At 43.7% G+C, this 21,991-nt stretch overlaps 1 protein-coding gene across 1 annotated transcript in view; it reads left to right on the top strand.

The window, feature by feature from the left end:
• LOC124046196 (agrin-like) overlaps positions 1 to 21,991 on the top strand; it is a 516,157-nt gene that overhangs the window by 292,673 nt on the left and 201,493 nt on the right. Inside the window, 2 exon segments of the mRNA XM_046366308.1 lie at positions 120 to 326; positions 18,901 to 19,122. Of these exon segments, the coding sequence (XP_046222264.1) occupies positions 120 to 326; positions 18,901 to 19,122 (429 nt within the window).

Genomic DNA, 21,991 nt, shown 5'->3' with positions numbered 1-21,991 from the left:
CATCACATTTCAAGTCACATTTGATTTTAAGTCCATTATTACAACGTCTCAACATGCTTTACAGAGGAAAATTAAACATTAAAAACGAGAAACAACCATGTCCCTCGTCCATTTTGCAGAGATGTGCAAGGTGGAGTGCAAGTTCAATGGCGTGTGCCAGGTGGAACGTCTAGGCGTGCGCTGCTCCTGCGAGCCTATCCAGTGCGACGGGACCTACAAGCCGCTGTGCGGCAAAGACGGACGCAGCTACGTCAACGACTGTGAGCGGCGACGGGCCGAGTGCCTGGCTAAAGCCTACATCCCCGTCAAGCAGCAAGGACCGTGTGGTGAGTCAGGTCCTCTAGCAGCGGGGTAAAGGGGAGAAGCCTCTGGTCTTTCTCTCTCTGTCTCTCTCTGGTTGGCTCCTCCTGTCCTGTGTACGTACTGTATGTGTGTTTGTTCTGTCTGTCTCTTGACTTGTCAGTAGTGTGCGGTGGGAGGGGAGGTGAAAAAGCGAAAAGACAGGAAGTTACTATGACCACCACGTTTCCCTTCTTCCCCCATCTACCTCATGCCCGTCACGCTCCGCCATCACGTGACACATGAAACACAACAGCCTTCATGTTTCGTTCATGTCCTCCTACCTCACGGTAGTGCCAGTCTTCCACTTCAATGGTTTCTCTCTCTCTCTTCACAACACTAAGTTTTGTCTTGCCTGTCTGTCTCCGTCTGTCTCTTTTTTGTCTGTGCGGCTTCCTTTTTAAACAGGTATTCTTTCAATTTCAGTGCGTCTGTCTGTATTTGTCCGTGTGACATCTGCCGCTGTTCGGGACACACCCCTCACTTCAGCAGGGGAGAGTTCAACCTTTGACCTCTGGTGGACACTGACCACTTGGGGGGTCAGAGACTCTCCTCCAATTGGACTAAACAGGGGTGGTTGTCTTTCTCCTTTCTCTTACTCTTTCTCTTTTCTCTTTCTTTTAGTTTTTCCCTTTCTCACTCTCTCTCTCTCTATAACGGAGTAGTACGTTCCCTCTCCCAACACTCCACCTTTGGAGTCTCTCCTCCTCCACTTGTCTCTCCTCTGTGCACCCTCCTTGCAGCCCTACTGTGTCTGCGGGAGGAAGAAAGCATCCGTCCGTGTGGTTGGGGAACTATTCTTCTTCCCAGTGCTGTGTTTTGTTGTGTTAACCCCTTTCCCATCTCCCAACACCCTTTCCCCCCCTTTTCCTTCAATCCTTAGCCTATGATGGTACCCTGCTACCCTAGCATGGCAGAGCGCATGTAGACCCCCCCCCCCCCCCCCGCCCTATGCCCAACCTCTCTCTTGCCACCCGGGCACTGACTTTAGCTATGCCAAATGCCTATACAGTGGGGAGAACAAGTATTTGATACACTGCCAATTTTGCAGGTTTTCCTACTTACAAAGCATGTAGAGGTCTGTCATTTTTATCATAGGTACACTTCAACTGTGAGAGACGGAATCTAAAACAAAAATCCAGAAAATCTTATTGTATGATTTTTAAGTAATTAATTTGCATTTTATTGCATGACATAAGTATTTGGTCACCTACCAACCAGGAAGAATTCCAGCTCTCACAGACCTGTTAGTTTTTCTTTAAGAAGCCCTCCTGTTCTCCACTCATTACCTGTATTAACTGCACATGTTTGAACTCATGTTAACTGCACATGTTATCTGTATAAAAGACTACACACTCAATCAAACAGACTCCAACCTCTCCACAGTGGCCAAGAAAAGAGAGCTGTGTAAGGACATCAGGGATACAATTGTAGAGCTGCACAAGGCCGGGATGGGCTACAGGACAATAGGCAGGCAGCTTGGTGAGAAGGCAACAACTGTTGGCAGAATTATTAGTAAATCGAAGAAGTTCAAGATGACGGTCAATCATCCTCGGTCTGGGGCTCCATGCAAGATCTCCCCTCGTGGGGCATCAATGATCATGAAGAAGGTGAGGGATCAGCCCAGAACTACACGGCAGGACCTGGTCAATGACCTAAAGAGAGCTGGGCCAGCACATGTCCCGGCCCGTTTGAAGTTTGTCAATGACCATCTGGATGATCCAGAGGAGTAATGGGAGAAGGTCATGTGGTCTGATGAGACAAAAATATAGCTTTTTGGTTTAAACTCCACTCACCGTGTTTGGAGGAAGAAGAAGGATGAGTACAACCCCAAGAACACCATCCCAACCGTGAAGCATGGAGGTGGAAACCTCATTTTTTGGGGATGCTTTTCTGCAAAGGGGACAGGACGACTGCACCGTATTGAGGGGAGGATGGATGGGGCCATGTATTGCGAGATCTTGGCCAACAACCTCCTTCCCTCAGTAAGAGCATTGAAGATGGGTCGCGGCTGGGTCTTCCAGCATGACAACGATTCGAAACACACAGCCAGGGAAACTCAAGGTCCTGGAGTGGCCTAGCCAGTCTCCAGACCTGAGCCCAATAGAACATCTTTGGAGGGAGCTGAAAGTCCGTATTGCCCAGTGACAGCCCCAAAACCTGAAGAATCTGGAGGTCTGTATGGAGGAGTGGGCCAAAATCCCTGCTGCAGTGTGTGAAAACCTGGTCTAGAACTTCAGGAAATGTATGATCTTTGTAATTGCAAACAAAGGTTTCTGTACCAAGTATTAAGTTACTTTTCTGATGTATCAAATACTTATGTCATGCAATAAAATGCTAATTAATTACTTAAGAATCATACAATGTGATTTTCTGGATTTTTGTTTTAGATTCCGTCTCTCACAGTTGAAGTGTACCTATGATAAAAATGACAGACCTCTACATCCTTTGTAAGTAGGAAAACCTGCAAAATTGGCAGTGTATCAAATACTTGTTCTCCCCAATGTAAGTGCCTGCTGACTAGGTCTCTCAACTTCTTCATATAATCAATTAACTATATGTAGAATTAGATCAGCGGTGGGCAAACTATACCGCTGTGAAGGCAATCCGGCACAGATGCAGGCTTTTGCTCCTGCCAAGCAGTAACACACCCGATTCAGCAAATCAAAGCCTTGATCGAAAACTATGATGAGTTGATTTTGTAGAATGATGGGTGTGTTACTGCTTGGCCAGAGTAAAAACCTGCACCCGCCGTGGTTCTCACAGGGTATAGATAGCCTACCCCTGATGTAGAGTGTCTGTGTTCGATAGAAGAGCTAAATGCGCGACCACAGTTGTGGTTCTCCTCAGACAGATATCTCTATCTCATTCTGGTTGGTTATCTGAATATGAAGTTGCACTCGGCGAGGTGACGTTGAAGCTTCACAGTATCATGGTGCAACTCATTAGCATAGTTTTTCCTCATCTCTTCCGCTGTCTTTTTTGTCACGCATAAATTAACATGTGAAATGTCTGCGGTGCTTATGTTTTATAAAACATTTTTATTTCATTATTTCTGACAAAGTAAAAGGTCACCGTTCTTTTCGCCGTATTGTAGCCGGTCGCGAGTTACAGTCCGTTTTTCAATGTGTTTCTATTGACATTTGCATATTTGCTTGACGACATGATGAGATTTAGATTTAAATCTCCTTTCAGATTTAATTCAACATCAAAAGGAGAGGAGTGAGGTGCTGAGGCTGTTGGCTTAGTGGTGGGAGTAGTATGTGTGAGAGGGTGTGTGTGTGTGTGTGTATGTTTGGTTTTGTGTGTGTAGGCTTCTTTGTGTGTGTGTGTGTGTGCGGCTGTTTTGTATGTGACAGTGTCTGTGCCTAAATGGCCTCCTTGTCACGAAGCGATCAATAGCACAGTCAGAGGACAGGTTACAGTTACAGCTGTGCCACGCGGCATGCAGCAAAGCACACACTATGTCTCATCACTGTGACCGTGGCAGCCATTGTACTTCCATCCTAACCACAACACACACACTCCACAAAGGAGCTTGAGTCATCCTTACTGGGCCAAACCACATGACACCTCTGGGAACCACAGTCCCCTGCTAACTTCAATGGCAGTCTAAAACATACTTAAAATCACTTACTGTACATCAGAAGTAGTGATCGCAAGTACACACACACAGTGCAGAAGTGAAGGTCCCTGCTGTCCTTTTTCATCTATAGTCCTCCCATTCAGCTGCTGTTCTGGCATTCCTGGTGTGTGTACAGTCTTCTACATGCACCCCAATAAGCCTGAAGTGGTTCAGTCTCCATCGTCTGCTGCCTGTCACTGGCCGGCCTTTTGTCACTTCCCGAAAGCTCTAAGAGCATCGACCGTGGGATGGTTGGAGAGCGAAAAACTGGGATGATGGGGTGCCATGGCTGTCACTATCCCAAACCCACACACACTCCTCTCTTATTGGCCGTGAGGTGGTGCTAGTTTATCGATCAGTCACGCCACAAGCCGTATGGAGGGCTGAAAATATTTCCATATATGACACCTAATCGTGAGTGAGGTGACAACCCCCCTAATTTGACTGGCATCTGCCCTTTCACTCTTTGTATCCCTCAAGGGCCACTTGTCCCCCATGAGGGGGGCACAAACTTCCCTAATCATATGGACACAACCAATGTTCTCTCTAAGCTGCTTGTGCTGCTTAGAGAGCCCACGGAGAGGCGCACGAGATTGAACCTAACGCAACTTTGTTGAGTTTTTCCTGTTAACACTATCAACGTTTCACTTTAATGTGGCAATTGTGATCGAATCAACACAATATTTGCCACTTTCAATGCAGCATACCGAAACAAACTTCTCGGACCGGTGCGGCATAACCAATCACAGCTGCAGTAGGCCTATATGGAAATAGACCATTGCCATATATGGATCTCTGCCATTTACTTTTAACTGGACTGTGTTTACAGCGGTGGTCGTGAGTAGATGCGTTTGTTTTGAGATCAAAGCAAGAGCTGCATGTAGCCACGTATTCGTTTTGTTTATAGTCTTTTGCTAGTTATTGAGTTATTAGCCCGGTTATAGATTATTTGTATTCAGCAATAGGAGAGTGATTGCTTCCTGCAAGAGCACAACACGTCTACATTTCTAGACATCTTTGAAAAGCTAGTCAGGTAAAGAGCTTTTGTCTTAAAGGGGCAGTGTTGAATTTTGAGACAGGCTTGAATAAGCTAAGTAGCAGAGAGTAGCATAATTAATGCATTTTATTTTGTAAAGCGGTTTCTTGCACCAAACAACCCAACAACATTTTCAGTCACCTCCTTGTCTGAAGGACAAGTGGATAAACAGGTTAATGTAAAGCCCTGCATGTTTTTTTTTCAAAAGTCTCATGGAATGTACATTAAACACCACACTACTACTGTAGGCTGAATGATAGAACAGATATTTACACGTTAAAATGTTATGGGATGCATTTTCTCCATTGTTTTTGATGGTAGGCCACTCTGGTAGGCCTACATTATGATCACATAGCCACAGTAGCCTACTTGGTCACTGTAAAAACTGTAACTTAAAGCGGGTACAGACTCAGTGTTCACAGTAATATTGTAACTTAAAGCGGGTACAGCCTCAGTGTTCACAGTAAAACTGTAACTTAAAGCGGGTACAGCCTCAGTGTTCACAGTAAAACTGTAACTTAAAGCAGGTACATTCTCAGTGTTCACGGTAAAACTGTAACTTAAAGTGGGTACAGCCTCAGTGTTCACAGTAAAACTGTAACCTAAAGCGGGTACAGCCTCAGTGTTCACAGTAAATGTGCGCTGGGAGTTGCACAACATTTTCACAACGTTCAAGACCTGAAATTTGGTCAGTGCCGTAAACTATTTGAGAAACACTGGACACAACCATTTTATAAGCTGAAAAAGACAATGTTGCCCTGTTTGATATATAAGCCCATATGGTCTTCCACGGGAATGTGTCCGAGGTCAGTCTCTCATGAGATGAGCCACTTTAAAGATGAATGGCGGTGGATTGTGAGTGGCCAGTTCATAGCATTCCCCAGATGCTCAGATGAAAAAAGCCCAAGGGGCTTAAGATGTGTCTGCCTTAATCCAGAGCGCTCAAAGACAGCTTTTACTGCAGCGTGACAGACACACATTAGATGGTACAGCGGATCACAGACAGACACACAGACAGACAGTGAAGTACTTAGTTAGATGGTTAGATAATTGGTTTGAATACCGTTTGAGAGCGGTGCAATATTGGCTCATTGTTTGTGTGTGTGTATGTGGACATGTGTGTGTGTGTGTGCACATTCACACACACACACTCTCCTCCCAGAGGTTAACAGAGAATCACTCAGCCAGAGAGACATTGTCATTGACAAAGAGCTTCGGGGAAGGAGGAGAACTGGGGAGAAAAGTGCACCTACGGTGACACCCTGTATGCACACATGACTGTAATTCACTTTGGATAAAAAGTGTCTGCTAAATGGCATATACACAAGCCTCTCCGGTGAATATTTATAATTTGCATGTTGATTTGATTAGCATCTCCGCCACGCGACGACACTAGTCAACAATAATAGACTGAGTAGCTATTAAACCCAGCGAGGACCTCCAGTGATGTTTGGTAATGAATCTAATTAGTGTAGTTGCTCTGGGAGTCAGGTTGACGGTATGGCAGGGGTACTAGGAATTTTATTTAACGTGGCCCATAGCGGACTGAAGTGTGTGTGTGTGGTGATGAGGGTGTGTGTGTGTGTGTGTGTTTCAGTAGTGGCAGAGTTGTGAGCAGTCACCAGGCCTTATGGGTATAGCAGGGTTCTGCTTTGGTGAGCCACCCCTCCCCTTACACTGTGTCTTCCTTCCTTCCTTCCTCCCTCTTCCGCAAACAACAATGTATGTGTTGTGTGCCCTCTGTGTGGACCACCATGCCAATGATGCCCATCTGCTGTTTGGTGGCCTGCTTTACCTTCCTTCCTCTCCTCCCCCTCTCCTCTGTACATATACACATCATGAAATGGAGGAGCTCATCTTTGTCGAGTGGTTCTTCCTTTAAGAGTTACGAGCTTATGCTGCAACAGTTAGTGGTAGATGGTGGAATTCTGTCATTGCATCACACCTTCACAAGTGGGACTTAGAACGCTGACCTTTTGGTAGTCTAAACTGTGGCACAAATTGACTTTTCGTAAATTAATGGACGTGTTTTCAGCTTGAGAGTCTATCTTCTCTGGCACTAGACTCCTGCATCAGGCAACAACAACAAACAACTGTTGGTGGTCCTGGAGTTAAGAGAGAACTTGGATAAATTTAATGGGGGAATTTCACTTGACATGTGGACTGACGATTTTCCAAAAATAGGCACGGTGTGCTTTTGGTTTCTCTCCCTCTAAAAACAGAAATAAATCATTCCAAATAACAAATTTCGGTTATTTCAAAAACGAAATAATCTCCAAAATATTGTTATTTTTTTAAGCAAGCCATAGAAAGTTTCAGTTTAAACCACCAGAAAATACTGAACAAATAATACAACAAATATTGTGGTTAAACTCAAATGTACTAATTGATAAAAATGTATCATTTGGAACCTTTATCAAGTGGAATGGGGGAAAAGTAAGAAACGCAAATGTGTCTGTCGGAAAATTGTGATAAATAAAAATATATACCAGTTTCATTTAAAGACCAGAAAATTGACACCTGTTGCCATATAGATCGCAAAATAGTCAGGAAGAGATTTTCGATGTAACGATTCCATGGCACATGGTTTATGAATTCACACGCAATTTTCCATTCCACCTAAAAGCCCTAATCTGCTCACTTAAATGAATAGAGATCCTGGTCATGGTGCTAAAGAATGTTGTACAGGTGGCCGTCTAATCTTGTCTAATGGGAGGGCCGGCCCCGTTACCTGTTTATTTTCCGGGGCTTTCGCGTTCAGCGTAACACAGGCGAATAGCACTGGGGCTATCAGCAGGACAATGCATTGTTTTCTAACCACATCTGGATGGATCCAAAACAAATTACTTTGGGAATAAATATCACTGAATGACAGAAATAGTGGAATAAAGTAGGCTAATGAAGGCAACACGTGGTTCCTTTACTGGAACACCCAAAGTCATTAAATTGTTATGATAGGATTTGGAGCAATAGCCAACCTGCGTGTGGTCAACTATTTCAGCACCGTTTCACGCTGCTCTGAGACAAGCATAGGGACTGGTCTTGATAAATCAACAAGATTTCTATTTTCACTGAATCTCCATTTGGGTATTGGTTAGACTACAATTAGGGTGTGGAAATGTTAGGATTATTTTGCTTTTCACTCGCTGTCACTTAGTAGCCTACTCCCAACCGGTTCCATTATACAGAGCCATATTTTCCTGACGGAAATCCTGAGCATTTCCTTTTTTCCTTTTTCTTGGAATAGAATGGCAACAATGGCTGACACTTCAATAACATGAAATAGAATTCTGCGGCCACCCGCAAGCTGTGCTGCAGTACGACACAACTTTTAAAGGAAGAACCATTGTATGTGTTCTCTCATTGTTGTCTTTCTCTGTCCTCATTTACTTTTGCTGTTTCTATATTTCCCTCTTTTTATTTCCCCCTCTTCTCCCACCCCCTCTCTCTCACCCTCTGTTTCGCTGTATTTCACGTCATCTGTGTCGTCTGGTAGATAAAGCGTGTTTGGGGTTTTAAAAAGCAAGTGGAGGACTAAGGTGTTTGTTTTTGTCCCCTTGCAGCCATTACTCTGTGATAAGTGCTCCGTAGCAGGGAAACAGGGCCCGCGGGCCTTCCTTTCACTATATGCTAATATTTAGCCTTTTCTCTCCCGTTCTGGCACCTATTTTAATATGTTCTATAAATGTTTTCAATGCTAGCGAGACACGGGTGGCAGCCCCCCCCCCCCTTTGCAGCACCGACAAAGCTGAGTAAGGGCGCTTCCCATTTGGCTGCTTCTCTACAATGGTGGCACTGACACCCGCAACTCCCTCACCCGATTGGCTACTGACAGCATGGGGAGGGGTTTTCTCTGATTCTTATCGTGACATTGGGAGTAATCCTGAAATGGACCAGGGAGCAAGGAAGATTCCAATCTACATATGCATGAGTTTGTGGTCGAGATGCTCGACCACAAAAATATAATCTCCCTGCTTTTACATCCATATGTACAGCGTTGAACCGCATACATTACCCACGCAAACACGGCTAAGAACATGACACTCCATCTCTCCTGGCTTATATACAGAACGCCCGCCGAGTGTATTCAGCTCGCCTCTAAATCTTGACTAATGTGACAGTTTAGCGAGAGAAGGGAAGAGGCAACGCCTCTCTTGGGGAAAGACGGGCAGCGGAACATTTGTGGTTGTGGGGGGGGTATACATGTAGCAGAACGTCTGGCAGTGGGTAGGCCAGCGGCAGTAATGGTTCTCTAAAGCAATCCATAGTGCTGCATACCAGCAGCACCCCAGAAGCCCATTTCTCCTGACAAGAGTTTTAATCCCCCTGGTTTTAATCTCGGGGATGGCAACTATTTAAAATATCAGACTAATTAAAAGGAACAGGAAAGCAGGAGAGCGAAGGGAGGGAGCATGGCCTAGCCTGGTGGGAAAAGGGCACAAAGCGGAGGCAGAATCCAGACTCCCAAGTCGCCACTTCTCAGACAGACACATTGTCCTTCCGTAGAGAATTCACTGGGGTTTCTTTACTTCAGCTAGGAGCAGAATTATTGATCAGAGGAGAGTTACTCATCTCCAAGACCACTCCTGCGGCGATGCACTCACTTACAGCCATCTCTCCACGGCACACCTTTTTCTCTCACTTCTTTGATTAGATTTGTGGCACTCTGGATCTTACACACACACCATTGTCTTGTCTCTTTCTTCTGATAAACACAGAGGGGACATTAAATAGTATGTGTGCATTTGATGCTTGTATGTGACTGACTACTGCAGCCTCCCAGTATATGTCCTGCTCTCCTGAGGCATATGACTGCGAAAGCTCCAGTCCTTGAACAGCACAGTCACCACGACCATCACTACCCAGGCCTCCGGGATGGCAGGCTGCCGTTTCCAAGTCTCCCTCACTGTTTCCGAAGGAGAAAAGACGCTTTCAGTTCCTTAAGATTTTTTTCCCCGACTGAGAATATGTAAGCCATATCAATTACCAAAGCCGGGTATAAGGGCTGCTGGACGTTTCTCAAAGTCTCTAATCTTACACTCTCTCTCCCCACTAAGATTATTTCACAGAGAACTGTGGGAGTTTTGCTTCTTCTATTTAATAAATCTGGAATCAAGAAATGTGCCTCCAGAAGAATTGCGCATTGAAGAATAAAGAGCTTTTTGGATTCTTTTCATCTTATTTTTTGGTGTAAGAAACAAAGAGAACCAGGGACAAAAGCGTTATCTGAGACTGCAGTTGCATGTTAGGGAGCCGGGCCTTGGGAAATGGGTCGGTGAATCCATTTGAAGGCCATGAGTGTGTGTGTCGATTGCCCTCTGTTTCCAGCGCTACATACACACAGTGAGAAAAGAAATATCAGGCAGAATAGATTTTTCTGAAGCCTGGCAAAATTAGGCACAGTTCCACTACTTATATATTTACATGCCAATTTCGCAGCTCTTTCGAACCACCGGCGTTCCCGCAACACAGAAATCAATAGCAGTGTTCCACTGTTTAAGCCGCAACATTCCAATTACAAAAACTGAGAGCCTTGTCTCCTCGCTCATCCTTGCACATGATCAGTTTAGATTTGTTAAATTATGGTCGCCGGTGGGCAATGCTCCTCCTCACACCAGTGTCAGCCAGGCCCTTATCTTGTTGTTTTGCTGTTCCCTTTTTCTTTAAGTGCCGAATCAAGGTTGCCTTTCTTGTCCTGTGAAGAGACACTATGACACTGACGACAGCCTAACAGCCTGAACGTTTGTTCTGCACTTGTTGAAATAAAGAAATAAGCATAGAATAACTTGGAAACGTTCTTTGTTGTGTGCGGACCCTCTACATTGCAGCCAAACTACACCCCAACACAACGGTGAGCTGGGAAGCCACCACAATCCTGAGATTTTAGACATGATGCTATCTATCAAACTGCTACATAGGGCCTCTTTCCCTAACAGCTGGAGATGATGTCACTGGTATTCCATGGGCAAGATAGCGCCACATAGGTAAATTGCCTTCTGCTATCTGTTGATGATTGAACCAAGAGCGCAAGGTTGAGGCCCAGGGGAGGGGAATATTAAGAGTATTAAATGCACCTGTGCTTTCAAAATGAAACGGCAGTGATTTCTTAAACGGAGCACTTGTTGAGATGCTAGTCTAATCCCATAATAATCAGGGTAATGACAGCACTCCCTCGCGCTCGCTGGGAAGCCGCGGATCAAATGCATCATCACATCCTCTTCCCCTGGCTTATAATCTTTCTCCCTAACGGCCGACATGCCACGTTATGCCCCCACCCGCAAGACATGTCAATGAGCCTCCCTCGCATGGCTTCGACATCTTGCATAATTCTCCTGTCCGCTTGGCTAGATGAGGACATACGTCACAGTCTCCCGTGGCTTTGGGGTTTCAACTGTCAATCCATTCCAACCACCCATTCAAGAGAATGAGAGCAATCTGCTGACCATCTAAATGTCATGCTTGAAAGAATGTGATCATAAGAAGGAGATCATCTTCATGGGCGATTTCAATATAAACTTGGAAAATAAAACTTGCAGGAAAAAACTCAAAGAAATCACAGATGATTTCAACCTGACTCAAAAAATACAAGGTCCAACCAGAGTAACACATTCATCCCATACTCAAATTGATCTGGTGTTTATTAACAGACCTGATTGAATAACTAAGTCCAGTAACTTACTAACTGGCATATCTGACCACAATGTTACATTGTGGTTAGAAAGCTCACTAAAAAGACATTTAAGAACCATATTAATGTGCAACAATACAAAACAAATCCTGAAAAGTGAGCAGAGTAACTATGACACAGCAGTAAGTCAAATTGACTTGTCTGATCTGTAAAGCAATGAAGACTCAAAGTCTGCATACAGAACATTTATGTCAACTATTGACAAAGTGGATTTTTATTTTACTAGGAAATGCCAACGTAAGCCAAGACGGAAACCTTTCTACAATGGTTCAACGAGGACCTCTTTCGGCAGATGATAGAACAGGATTTTTCCTTGAAAAAAGGACTGAAGTCTGGTAAGAATGATGACAGATGTACAGTTGAAGTCATAAGTTTACAAACATGTAGGTTGGAGTGATTAATATGTACTATTATGTATTATTGACTGTATGTTTGTTTTACTCCATGTGTAACTCTGTGTTGTTGTATGTGTCGAACTGCTTTGCTCTATCTTGGCCAGGTCGCAATTTTAAATGAGAACTTGTTCTCAACTTGCCTACCTGTTTAAATAAAGGTGAAATAAAAAATAAATTCAAATTAATACTCATTTTTCAACCACTCCACAAATTTCTTCTTAACAAACTATTGTTTTGGCAAGTCGGTTAGGACATCTACTTTGTGCATGACACAAGTAATTTTTACAGCAAAAGTTTACAGACAGATTATTTCAGTTATAATTCACTATATCATAATTCCAGTGGGTCAGAACTTTACATACACTAAGCTGACTCTGCCTTTAAACAGCTTGGATAATTCCAGAAAATGATGTCATGGCTTTAGAAGCTTCTGATAGGCTAAATGACATAATTTGAGTCGATTAGAGGCCTACCTTCAAACTCAGTGCTCATTTGCCAGACATCATTGTAAAATCTAAATAAATCAGCCAAGACCTCAGAAAAAAAATTGTAGACCTCCACAAGTCTGGTTCATCTTTGCGAGCAATTTCCAAATGCCTGAAGGTACTAAAATGTATTTGTACAAACTAACACCATGGGACCATGCAGCTGTCATACCGCTCAGGAAGGAGACACATTCTGTCCTAGAGATGAACGTACTTTGGTGTGAAAAGTACAAATCAATCCCAGAACAACAGCAAAGGACCTTGTGAAGATGCTGGAGTAAACAAGTATATATATCCAGAATAAAACGAGTCCTACAGTTGGGCAAAAAAGTCAGCCACCAATTGTGCAAGTCCTCCCACTTAAAAAGTTGAGACAGGCCTGTAATTTTCATCATAGGTACACTTCAACTATGACAGACAACATGAGAAAAAAAATCCAGAAAATCACATTGTAGGATTTTTAATGAATTTATTTGCAAATTATGGTGGAAAATAAGTATTTGGTCAATAACAAAAGTTTATCTCAATACTTAGTTATATACCCTTTGTTGGCAATGTCAGAGGTAAAATGTTTTCTGTAAGTCTTCACAATTTTTTCACACACTGTTGCTGGTATTTTGGCCATTCCTCCATGCAGATCTCCTCTATAGCAGTGATGTTTTGGGGCTGTTGCTGGGCAACACGGACTTTCAACTCCCTCCAAAGATTTTCTATGGAGTTGAGATCTGGAGACTGGATAGGCCACTCCAGGACCTTGAAATGCTTCTTACGAAGCCACTCCATCGTTGCCCGGGCGGTGTGTTTGGGATCATTGTCATGCTGAAAGACTCAGCCACGTTTCATCTTCAATGCCCTTGCTGATGGAAGGAGGTTTTCACTCAAAATCTCACGATACATGGCCCCATTAATTATTTTCTTTACAAGGATCAGTCGTCCTGGTCCCTTTGCAGAAAAACAGCCCCAAAGCATGATGTTTCCACCCCCATGCTTCACAGTAGGTATGGTGTTCTTTGGATGAAACTCAGCATTCTTTGTCCTCCAAACACGACGAGTTGAGTTTTTACCAAAAAGTTATATTTTGGTTTCATCTGACCATATGACATTCTCCCAATCTTCTTCTGGATCATCCAAATACTCTCTAGCAAACTTCAGACGGGCCTGGACATGTACTGGATTAAGCAGGGGGACACATCTGGCACTGCAGGATTTGAGTCCCTGGTGGCATAGTATGTTACTGATGGTAGGCTTTGTTACTTTGGTCCCAGCTCTCTTGCAGGTCATTCACTAGGTCCCCCCTGTGTGGTTCTGGGATTTTAGCTCACCGTTCTTGTGAACATTTTGACCCCACGGGGTGAGATCTTGCGTGACGCCCCAGATCGAGGGAGGATATCAGTGGTCTTGTATGTCTTCCATTTCCTAATAATTGCTCCCACAGTTGATTTCTTCAAACCAAGCTGCTTACCTATTGCAGATTCAGTCTTCCCAGCCTGGTGCAGGTCTACAAATTTGTTTCTGGTGTCCTTTGACAGCTCTTTGCTCTTGGCCATAGTGGAGTTTGGAGTGTGACTGTTTGAGGTTGTGGACAGGTGTCTTTTATACTGATAACAAGTTCAAACTCTTGATTCTAGCCATCCCGGATCCGGGAACGTGAATACAGCCTCAAGCTCATTACCATAACGCAACATTAACTATTCATGAAAATCGCAAATGAAATGAAATAAATATGCTAGCCCTCAAGCTTAGCCTTTTGTTAACAACACTGTCATCTCAGATTTTCAAAATATGCTTTTCAACCATAGCAAAACAAACATTTGTGTAAGATTATTGATGGCTAGCGTAGCATTTAGCGTAGCATTCAGCGTGCAACATTTTCACAAAAACAAGAAAAGCATTCAAATAAAATAATTTACCTTTGAAGAACTTCAGATGTTTTCAATGAGGAGACTCTCAGTTAGAAATCAAATGTTCAGTTTTTCCAAAAAGGTTAGTTGTTTAGGACAGATCGCTCCGTTTTGTTCATCACGTTTAGCTACGAAAAAAACCTGTATCCAGGAGTGGAATTATCCCCGCAGCTCATTAGCATAACACAACGTTAACTATTCATGAAAATCGCAACTTCCGGTTTGAAGTTTAATCTTGGTTTCGCCTGTAGCATCAGTTCTGGGACATTCACAGACAATATCTTTGCAGATTTGGAAACGTCAGAGTGGTTTCTTTCCAAAGCTGTCAATTATATGCATAGTCGAGCATCTTTTCGTGACAAAATATTGAGCTGGAGTGGAGGACAGTGGAGCCTCTTAAAGAAGAAATTACAGGTCTGTGAGAGCCAGAAATCTTGCTTGTTTGTAGGTGACCAAATACTTATTTCCCACCATAATTTGCAAATAAATTCATTAAAAATCCTACAATGTGATTTTCTAGATTTCTTTTTCTCATTTTGTCTGTCATAGATGATGAAAATTACAGGCCTCTCTCATCTTTTTATGCGTGAGAACTTGCACAATTGGTGGCTGACTAAATACTTTTTTGCCCCACTATATATCGACATAACCTGAAAGTTTGCTCAGCAAGAAAGAAGCCACTGCTCCAATACCGCCATAAAAAAGCCAGACTACTGTTTGCAACTGCACATGGGGACAAAGATCATACTTTTTGGAGAAATGTCCTCTGATCTGATGAAACAAAAATAGAACAGTTTGGCCATAATGACCATCGTTATGTTTGGAGGAAAAGGGGGAGGCTTACAGGCCGAAGAACACCATCCCAACCGTGAAGCACGGGGGTGGCAGCATCATGTTGTGGGTGTGCTTTACTGCAGGAGGGACTGGTGCACTTCACAAAATATATGGCATTATGAGGACGGAAAACTACGAGGATATATTGAAGCAAGATCTCAAGTCAGAAAGTTAAAGCATGGTCGCAAATGGGTCTTCCAAATGGCCAATGACCCCAAGCATACTTCCAAAGTTGTGGCAAAATGGCTCAAGGACAACAAAGTCAAGGTATTGGAGTGGCCATCAAAGCCCTGACCTCAATCCTATAGAACATTTGTGGGCAAAACTGAAAAAGCGTGTGCGAGCAAGGAGGCCTACAAACCTGACTCAGCTACACCAGCTCTGTCAGGAGGAATGGGACAAAATTAACCTTATTGTGGAACGCTTCTGGAAGGCTACCCGAAATGTTTGACCCAAGTTAAACAATTTAAAGGCAATGCTACCAAATACTGATTGTACGTAAACTTCTGACCCACTGGGAATGTGATGAAAAAAATAAAAGATTAAACAAATCATTCTCTCCTATTATTCTGACATTTCACATTCTTAAAATAAACTGGTTATCCTAACTGACCTAAGACAAGGAATGTTTACTAGGATTAAATGTCAGGAATTGTGAAAAACTGAGTTTGAATGTTTTTTGCTATGTGTATGTAAACTTCCAACTTCAACTGTATACGACATTTATAAATGCACGTCTCACATCTGAGATATTGCCTCACATGCTGGTCACAAGCAGGAGCTACTATTCTGAAACCAATTGAATCACTCAACAAACAAAAACGTACCACCAACTTACCACCATTGTCATATCATTTACAAACATAATTGATTTAGTCTGTATAGCTTTAAGCAGTATGTAAACTCAGCATACAGCTTAAACTCAGCTGTAAACTCAGCAAAAAAGAAACGTCCCTTTTTCAGGACCCTGTCTTTCAAAGATAATTTGTAAAAATTAAACTTTACTTCACAGATATTCATTATATAGGGTTTAAGCACTGTTTCCCATGCTTGTTCAATGAACCATAAACAACTAATGAACTGGCACCTGTGGAACGGTCGTTAAGACACTAACAGCTTACAGACGGTAGGCAATTAAGGTCACAGTTATGAAAACTTCAGACACCAAAGAGGCCTTTCAACTGACTCTGAAAAACACCAAAAGAAAGTTGCCCTGTGTCCCTGCTCATCTGCGTGAATGTGCCTTAGGCATGCTGCAAGGAGGCATGAGGACTGCAGATGTGGCCAGGGCAATAAATTGCAATGTCCGTACTGTGAGACGCTTAAGACACCGCTGCAAGGAGACAGGATGGACAGCTGATCGTCCTCGCAGTGGCAGACCACGTGTAACAACACCTGCACAGGATCGGTACATCCGAACATCACACCTGCGGGACAGGTACAGGATGACAACAACAACTGCCCGAGTTACACCATGAACTCACAATCCCTCCATCAGTGCTCAGAATTAACGAGTCATGGTTTTGTCTCACCAGTGGTGATGGTCAGATTTGTGTTTACCATCGAAGGAATGAGGGTTACACCGAGGCCTGTATTCTGGAGCGGGATCGATTTGGAGGTAGAGTGTCCGTCATGGTTGCAATTCATCTGATCACTCTTCATAACATTCTGGAGTATATGCAAATTGCCATCATACAAACTGAGGCAGCAGACTTTGTGAAAATTCATATTTGTGTCATTCTCAAAACTTTTGGCCACAACTGTACTGGTGTCTGGAACTATATTGGAGGGATGCAGCACCATTCTTCCACGAGACATTCAATCATTTGGTGTTTTGTTGATGGAAAACTCTCTCCGGGCACTGCTCCAGAATCTCCCATAAGTGTTCAATTGGGTTGAGATCTGGTGACTGAGACGGCCATTGCATATGGTTTACATCGTTGTCATTCTCATCAAACCATTAAATGACCACTCATGCTTTGTGGCCGGGGCATTGTCATCCTATGGAGGCGTAGCCCTGGTAGCCAAAGTAATGGCCTGAAATTATTTATACCTGTGTGGAGTTATCCCTCATTTTGTAAAGTTTTTCCATTATTTTGGCAGTGACCTGAACATCTAACCTCGACAAGAATTTTGAAGAATTGATTGGGGGGTTGAAGAAGGATAAGGAGGCAATGATGATGAAACAACACTAGCTGGATCACTTCAGATCACATTGTCGTCTACATGTTTCTTCCTCGTTCATCCCGATCCTGACCCACTTCCCAACTCGCCTGGCAATGGCAGAACCGGCACCACACTGAACGCCATCACCCTCAGAAGCCCAGGCAGTCTCTTTGCTAACCCCCAATTTAATGAAGTTATAGGTTGTATCACATCCGGCCGTGATTGGGAGTCCCATAGGGCGGCACACAATTGGCCCAGTGTTGTCCGAGTTTGGCCGGGGTAAATAAGAACGTGTTCTTAACTGACTTGCCTCGTTAAATAAAGGTACAAATAAAAAATGGTAGTGGAGCGGCCGGAGAAGAGAGTGGCATGCATACACCTTCTCTCTGATGTTCTCCCACTTCTTCAAATCTATCTCTGCCCAGGAGATGGGCTTTGTGAATTATTCATCAGAGAGCTCTCTTTTTTCGTCTTCTCCTCTGTTGCTTTTCCCCTCTCTCTCTCTCTCTCTCTCTCTCTCTCTCTCTCTCTCTCTCTCTCTCTCTCTCTCTCTCTCTCTCTCTCTCTCTCTGTCTCTGTCTCTGTCTCTCTCTCTCTGAGATGCAAATGGCTTCATTTGAAGAACGGTATACTTGGAAACAATTAATCAGCGCCCGTTTACTTCCCCATAAATAGAAAAGGACAGTTATTTTCTACCGTTTCTCGACAATTTTCTATCCGTGCCACAAGTCTATGGTTTTTACCCATATACCTTAGGCTGTGGGTTTATCATGCAGAGTGGTCAGTCACCTGTAATTGGCTTTTACAATGTGCTCAGACACCTCTGATTGGCTCATACAGAGGTGTCTGCCACCTGTGATTGGCTCATACAGAGGGGACAGGGCCAATGAGATTACCTGGCGGGAATTGATTGATACAGGTAGTATAAATCAAGTACTATGGATGAGAGTCGGGTACATGTTCAGACTTGACCATAGGTTTGTGCAGGTACAAAAAAAGGGGGTGGGGGGGGGGGTTAGCAGTACTTTCACACTGGGGCAGCAGGGTAGCCTAGTGGTTAGAGCATTGGACTAGTAAACGGAATGGTTGCAAGTTCAAACCCCCGAGCTGACAAGGTACAAATATGTTGTTTTGCCCCTGAACAGGCACTGTTCCTAGGCCATCATTGAAAATAAGAATGTGTTCTTAACTGACTTGCCTGGTTAAGTAAAGGTATAAAAAAAATTGACCCGCCAACCCCCTTCTTTCAAACCTTTTCATCCTCCATCAACCTCTACACTATTTTTAACCTATGCTGAGTACCCCACTCTTCCTGTCTTTAGCCCCCGCCCCCTCTTTCAACCCCTAACCCCTCAATTCCCATCCTCCTTCAACCTCTCTCACTGCTCCCTCACCCCCATCAATGCTAACCCCAATTGTCTCCCATCTCAGATCTCCACGTGCCCAGCCCGTGCCTGGCAAAGGCCTGCGAGTTTGGCGCTGTGTGTGTGGTGAAGAACGACGAGCCCGTATGTGAGTGCACCGAAGCCTGCCCCCAGACACCCGACCCAGTGTGCGGCAGTGACGGCCACAGCTACAGCAGTCATTGTGAGATGAGGGCCACGGGCTGCGCCCTGCAGAGGGAGATCCACATCCAGCACCGAGGACCCTGCGGTGAGTACCAGACTATACAGTAGTACACTACGTCTGTATACTGTACATGCCTGACCATGTAACCTGACCAGGAAACAGGAATAACTCTGGGCCCTAGGGTGTAAGGTCATGTGATGTGGTCCGAGAAAAACTCCTGGTCTTCAAAGGATACTTCAGGATGTTGGTAATGAGGCCCTTTATCTACTTCCCCAGAGTCAGATGAACTTGTGGATTCCATTTATATGTCTCTGTGTCCAGTATGAAGGAGGTTAGAGGTAGTTTCTCCAGCCAATCACCCCATTCCTTCTGCAGGCATCTTTAGATCTTAATTCAGAGCAGATATTTAAAGGGATACTTCTGGATTTTGGTAATGAGGCCCTTTGTCTACTTCCCCAGAGTCAGATGAACTTGTGGATTCCATTTGTTGTCTCTGTTGGAAGGAAGTTGCTAACTAGCTTTAGTGTAATGACTGGAAGTCTATGGCTAAAGCCTGCAATTTCCCTATTATTGACCTTTCTCGTTGAAGATGCAATCTACTTCCGATGAGAGGGGGAACAGCCATGCTCCTACTGTTGAAATGGTGACTGAGTCATGAGTCTTTGTCTGCTCTCGAGCACCGGGATAAAAATATCCTGGCTTCCGCCTGCACTCGTTTCATTGCCTGTTTTCTTTTTCTTCCCTAAAGTTTGGTTAGTCCACTTGACGAAGCCATTTTAGCTAGACTTGTTAATGGCATCTCTAGTGCTCATTTTCCCATAAAGGTCATTGATGATGGCAATGATGAACATTTACCGTTTATCTACAAACTGTTTGCGCCAGTTTCTTCCATTCCATATCCTTTCCTCTTAGTCATCAGCCAGAGTTCACTCTGCAGCTTTAGTTTGAATACAATTCTATTTTACTGTAGATGTGGTCTACGGCAGAGGCATATATCTGCACGGTAAGGAACATGTACAGTAGGCTGACATGTCATGTGTAGACTAACTATGCCCAGACGTGAACAAATTCAGATAAATATTTACATCTCTTCACTTCTCTCTTCTCTTATACGCTACTTAGTAAAGTTCATGCATGTTGCCTGCATGTAGCCATTTGGTCCTAAACATGTAATAACTTTTGATTTGATTGGATTAGGATCTCCATTAGCCGATGCCAATGGCGACACCTAGTCTTACTGGGGTCCGACACATAATGGAAAACACATTACAAACAAAAGACTTTACATTTGACATACATTTAAAAACATTAACATGTAGTGTGTGTGTGTGTGTGTGTGTGTGTGTGTGTGTGTGTATCTATCAGTTTCACATCCAGTACCAGTCAATAGTTTGGACACACCTACTCATTCAAGGATTTTTGTATATTTTTACTATTTTCTACATTGTAGAATAATAGTGAAGACATCAACACTATGAAATAACACATATGGAATCATGTAGTAACCAAAAAAGTGTTAAACATATCAAAATACATTTTCTATTTGAGATTTTTCAAATAGCCTCCCTTTTCATTGATGACAGCTTTGAACTCTCTTGGCATTATCTCAGCCAGTTTCACCTGGAATGCTTTGTGGGAACTCTTGCAGGAGTTCCCACATATGCTGAGTACTTGTTGGCTGCTTTTCCTTCACTCTGCGGTCCGACTCATCCCAAACCATATCAATTTGTTTGAGGTCGGGAGATTGTGGAGGCCAGGCCATCTGATGCAGCACTCAATCACTCTCCTTCTTGGTAAAATAGCCCTTACACAGCCTGGAGGTATGTTGTGTTATTGTCCTGTTAAAAAAAGAAAAAATTATAGTCCCACTACCGGTCTAATGCTCCTGTTTCTTGACCTAAGCAAGTCTCTTCTTATTATTGGTGTCCTTTAGTAGTGGTGTCTTTGCAGCAATTCCACCATGAAGAAGTGATTCACACAGTCTCCTCTGAACGGTTGATGTTGAGATGTGTCTGTTACTTGAACTCTGAAGCATTTATTTGGCCTGCAATTTCTGAGGCTGGGAACTTCAATGAACTTATCCTTTAAAAAAAAAAAAATTAACCTTTATTTAACCAGGTAGGCAAGTTGAGAACAAGTTCTCATGTACAATTGCGACCTGGCCAAGATAAAGCAAAGCAGTTCGACAGATACAACGACACAGATTTACACATGGAGTAAAACAAACATACAGTCAATAATACAGTATATGTCATGTTTTGTCATTTATTATCTTGTCTTGTCCCTGTGCTTCCCATTCTATTCGTTTCCCTCTGCTGGTCTTATTAGGTTCTTTCCCTCTTTCTATCCCTCTCTCTCCCCCTCCCTCTCTCACTCTCTCGCTCTCTCTTCTCTCTATCGTTCCGTTCCTGCTCCCAGCTGTTCCTATTCCCCTAATCAATCATTTAGTCTTCCCACACCTGTTCCCGATCCTTTCCCCTGATTAGAGTCCCTATTTCTTCCTTTGTGTTCCGTTCCTGTCCTGTCGGTTCCTTGTCTAGAATTCACCGTGCTGTGTTTGTGTATCGCCCTGTCGTGTCGTGTTTTCCTCAGATGCTGCGTGGTGAGCAGGTGTCTGAGTCTGTCTGGTTCAAGTGCCTTCCCGAGGCAACCTGCTGTTCACCTGCTGTTCAAGATCGAGTCTCCAGTTTGTCCTCGTCATTTCGAGTGAAAGTTGTGTTTTTTGTTTGTATTTACTTTACTGGATTAAAGACTCTGTTTTCGCCAAGTCGCTTTTGGGTCCTCTTTCACCTGCATGACAGAAGGAACCGACCAAGGAATGGACCCAGCGACTTCAGACGCTCGTTACACTGCCGTCGAGATCCAAGGAGCCATGCTCGGCAGACACGAGCAGGAATTGTCTGCTGCTCGCCATGCCGTGGAGAACCTGGCCGCTCAGGTTTCCGACCTCTCT

Source organism: Oncorhynchus gorbuscha, linkage group LG10, assembly GCF_021184085.1.
Source record: "Oncorhynchus gorbuscha isolate QuinsamMale2020 ecotype Even-year linkage group LG10, OgorEven_v1.0, whole genome shotgun sequence".
NCBI lineage: Eukaryota > Metazoa > Chordata > Actinopteri > Salmoniformes > Salmonidae > Oncorhynchus > Oncorhynchus gorbuscha.
This window is presented reverse-complemented; position numbering and strand designations above follow the sequence as displayed.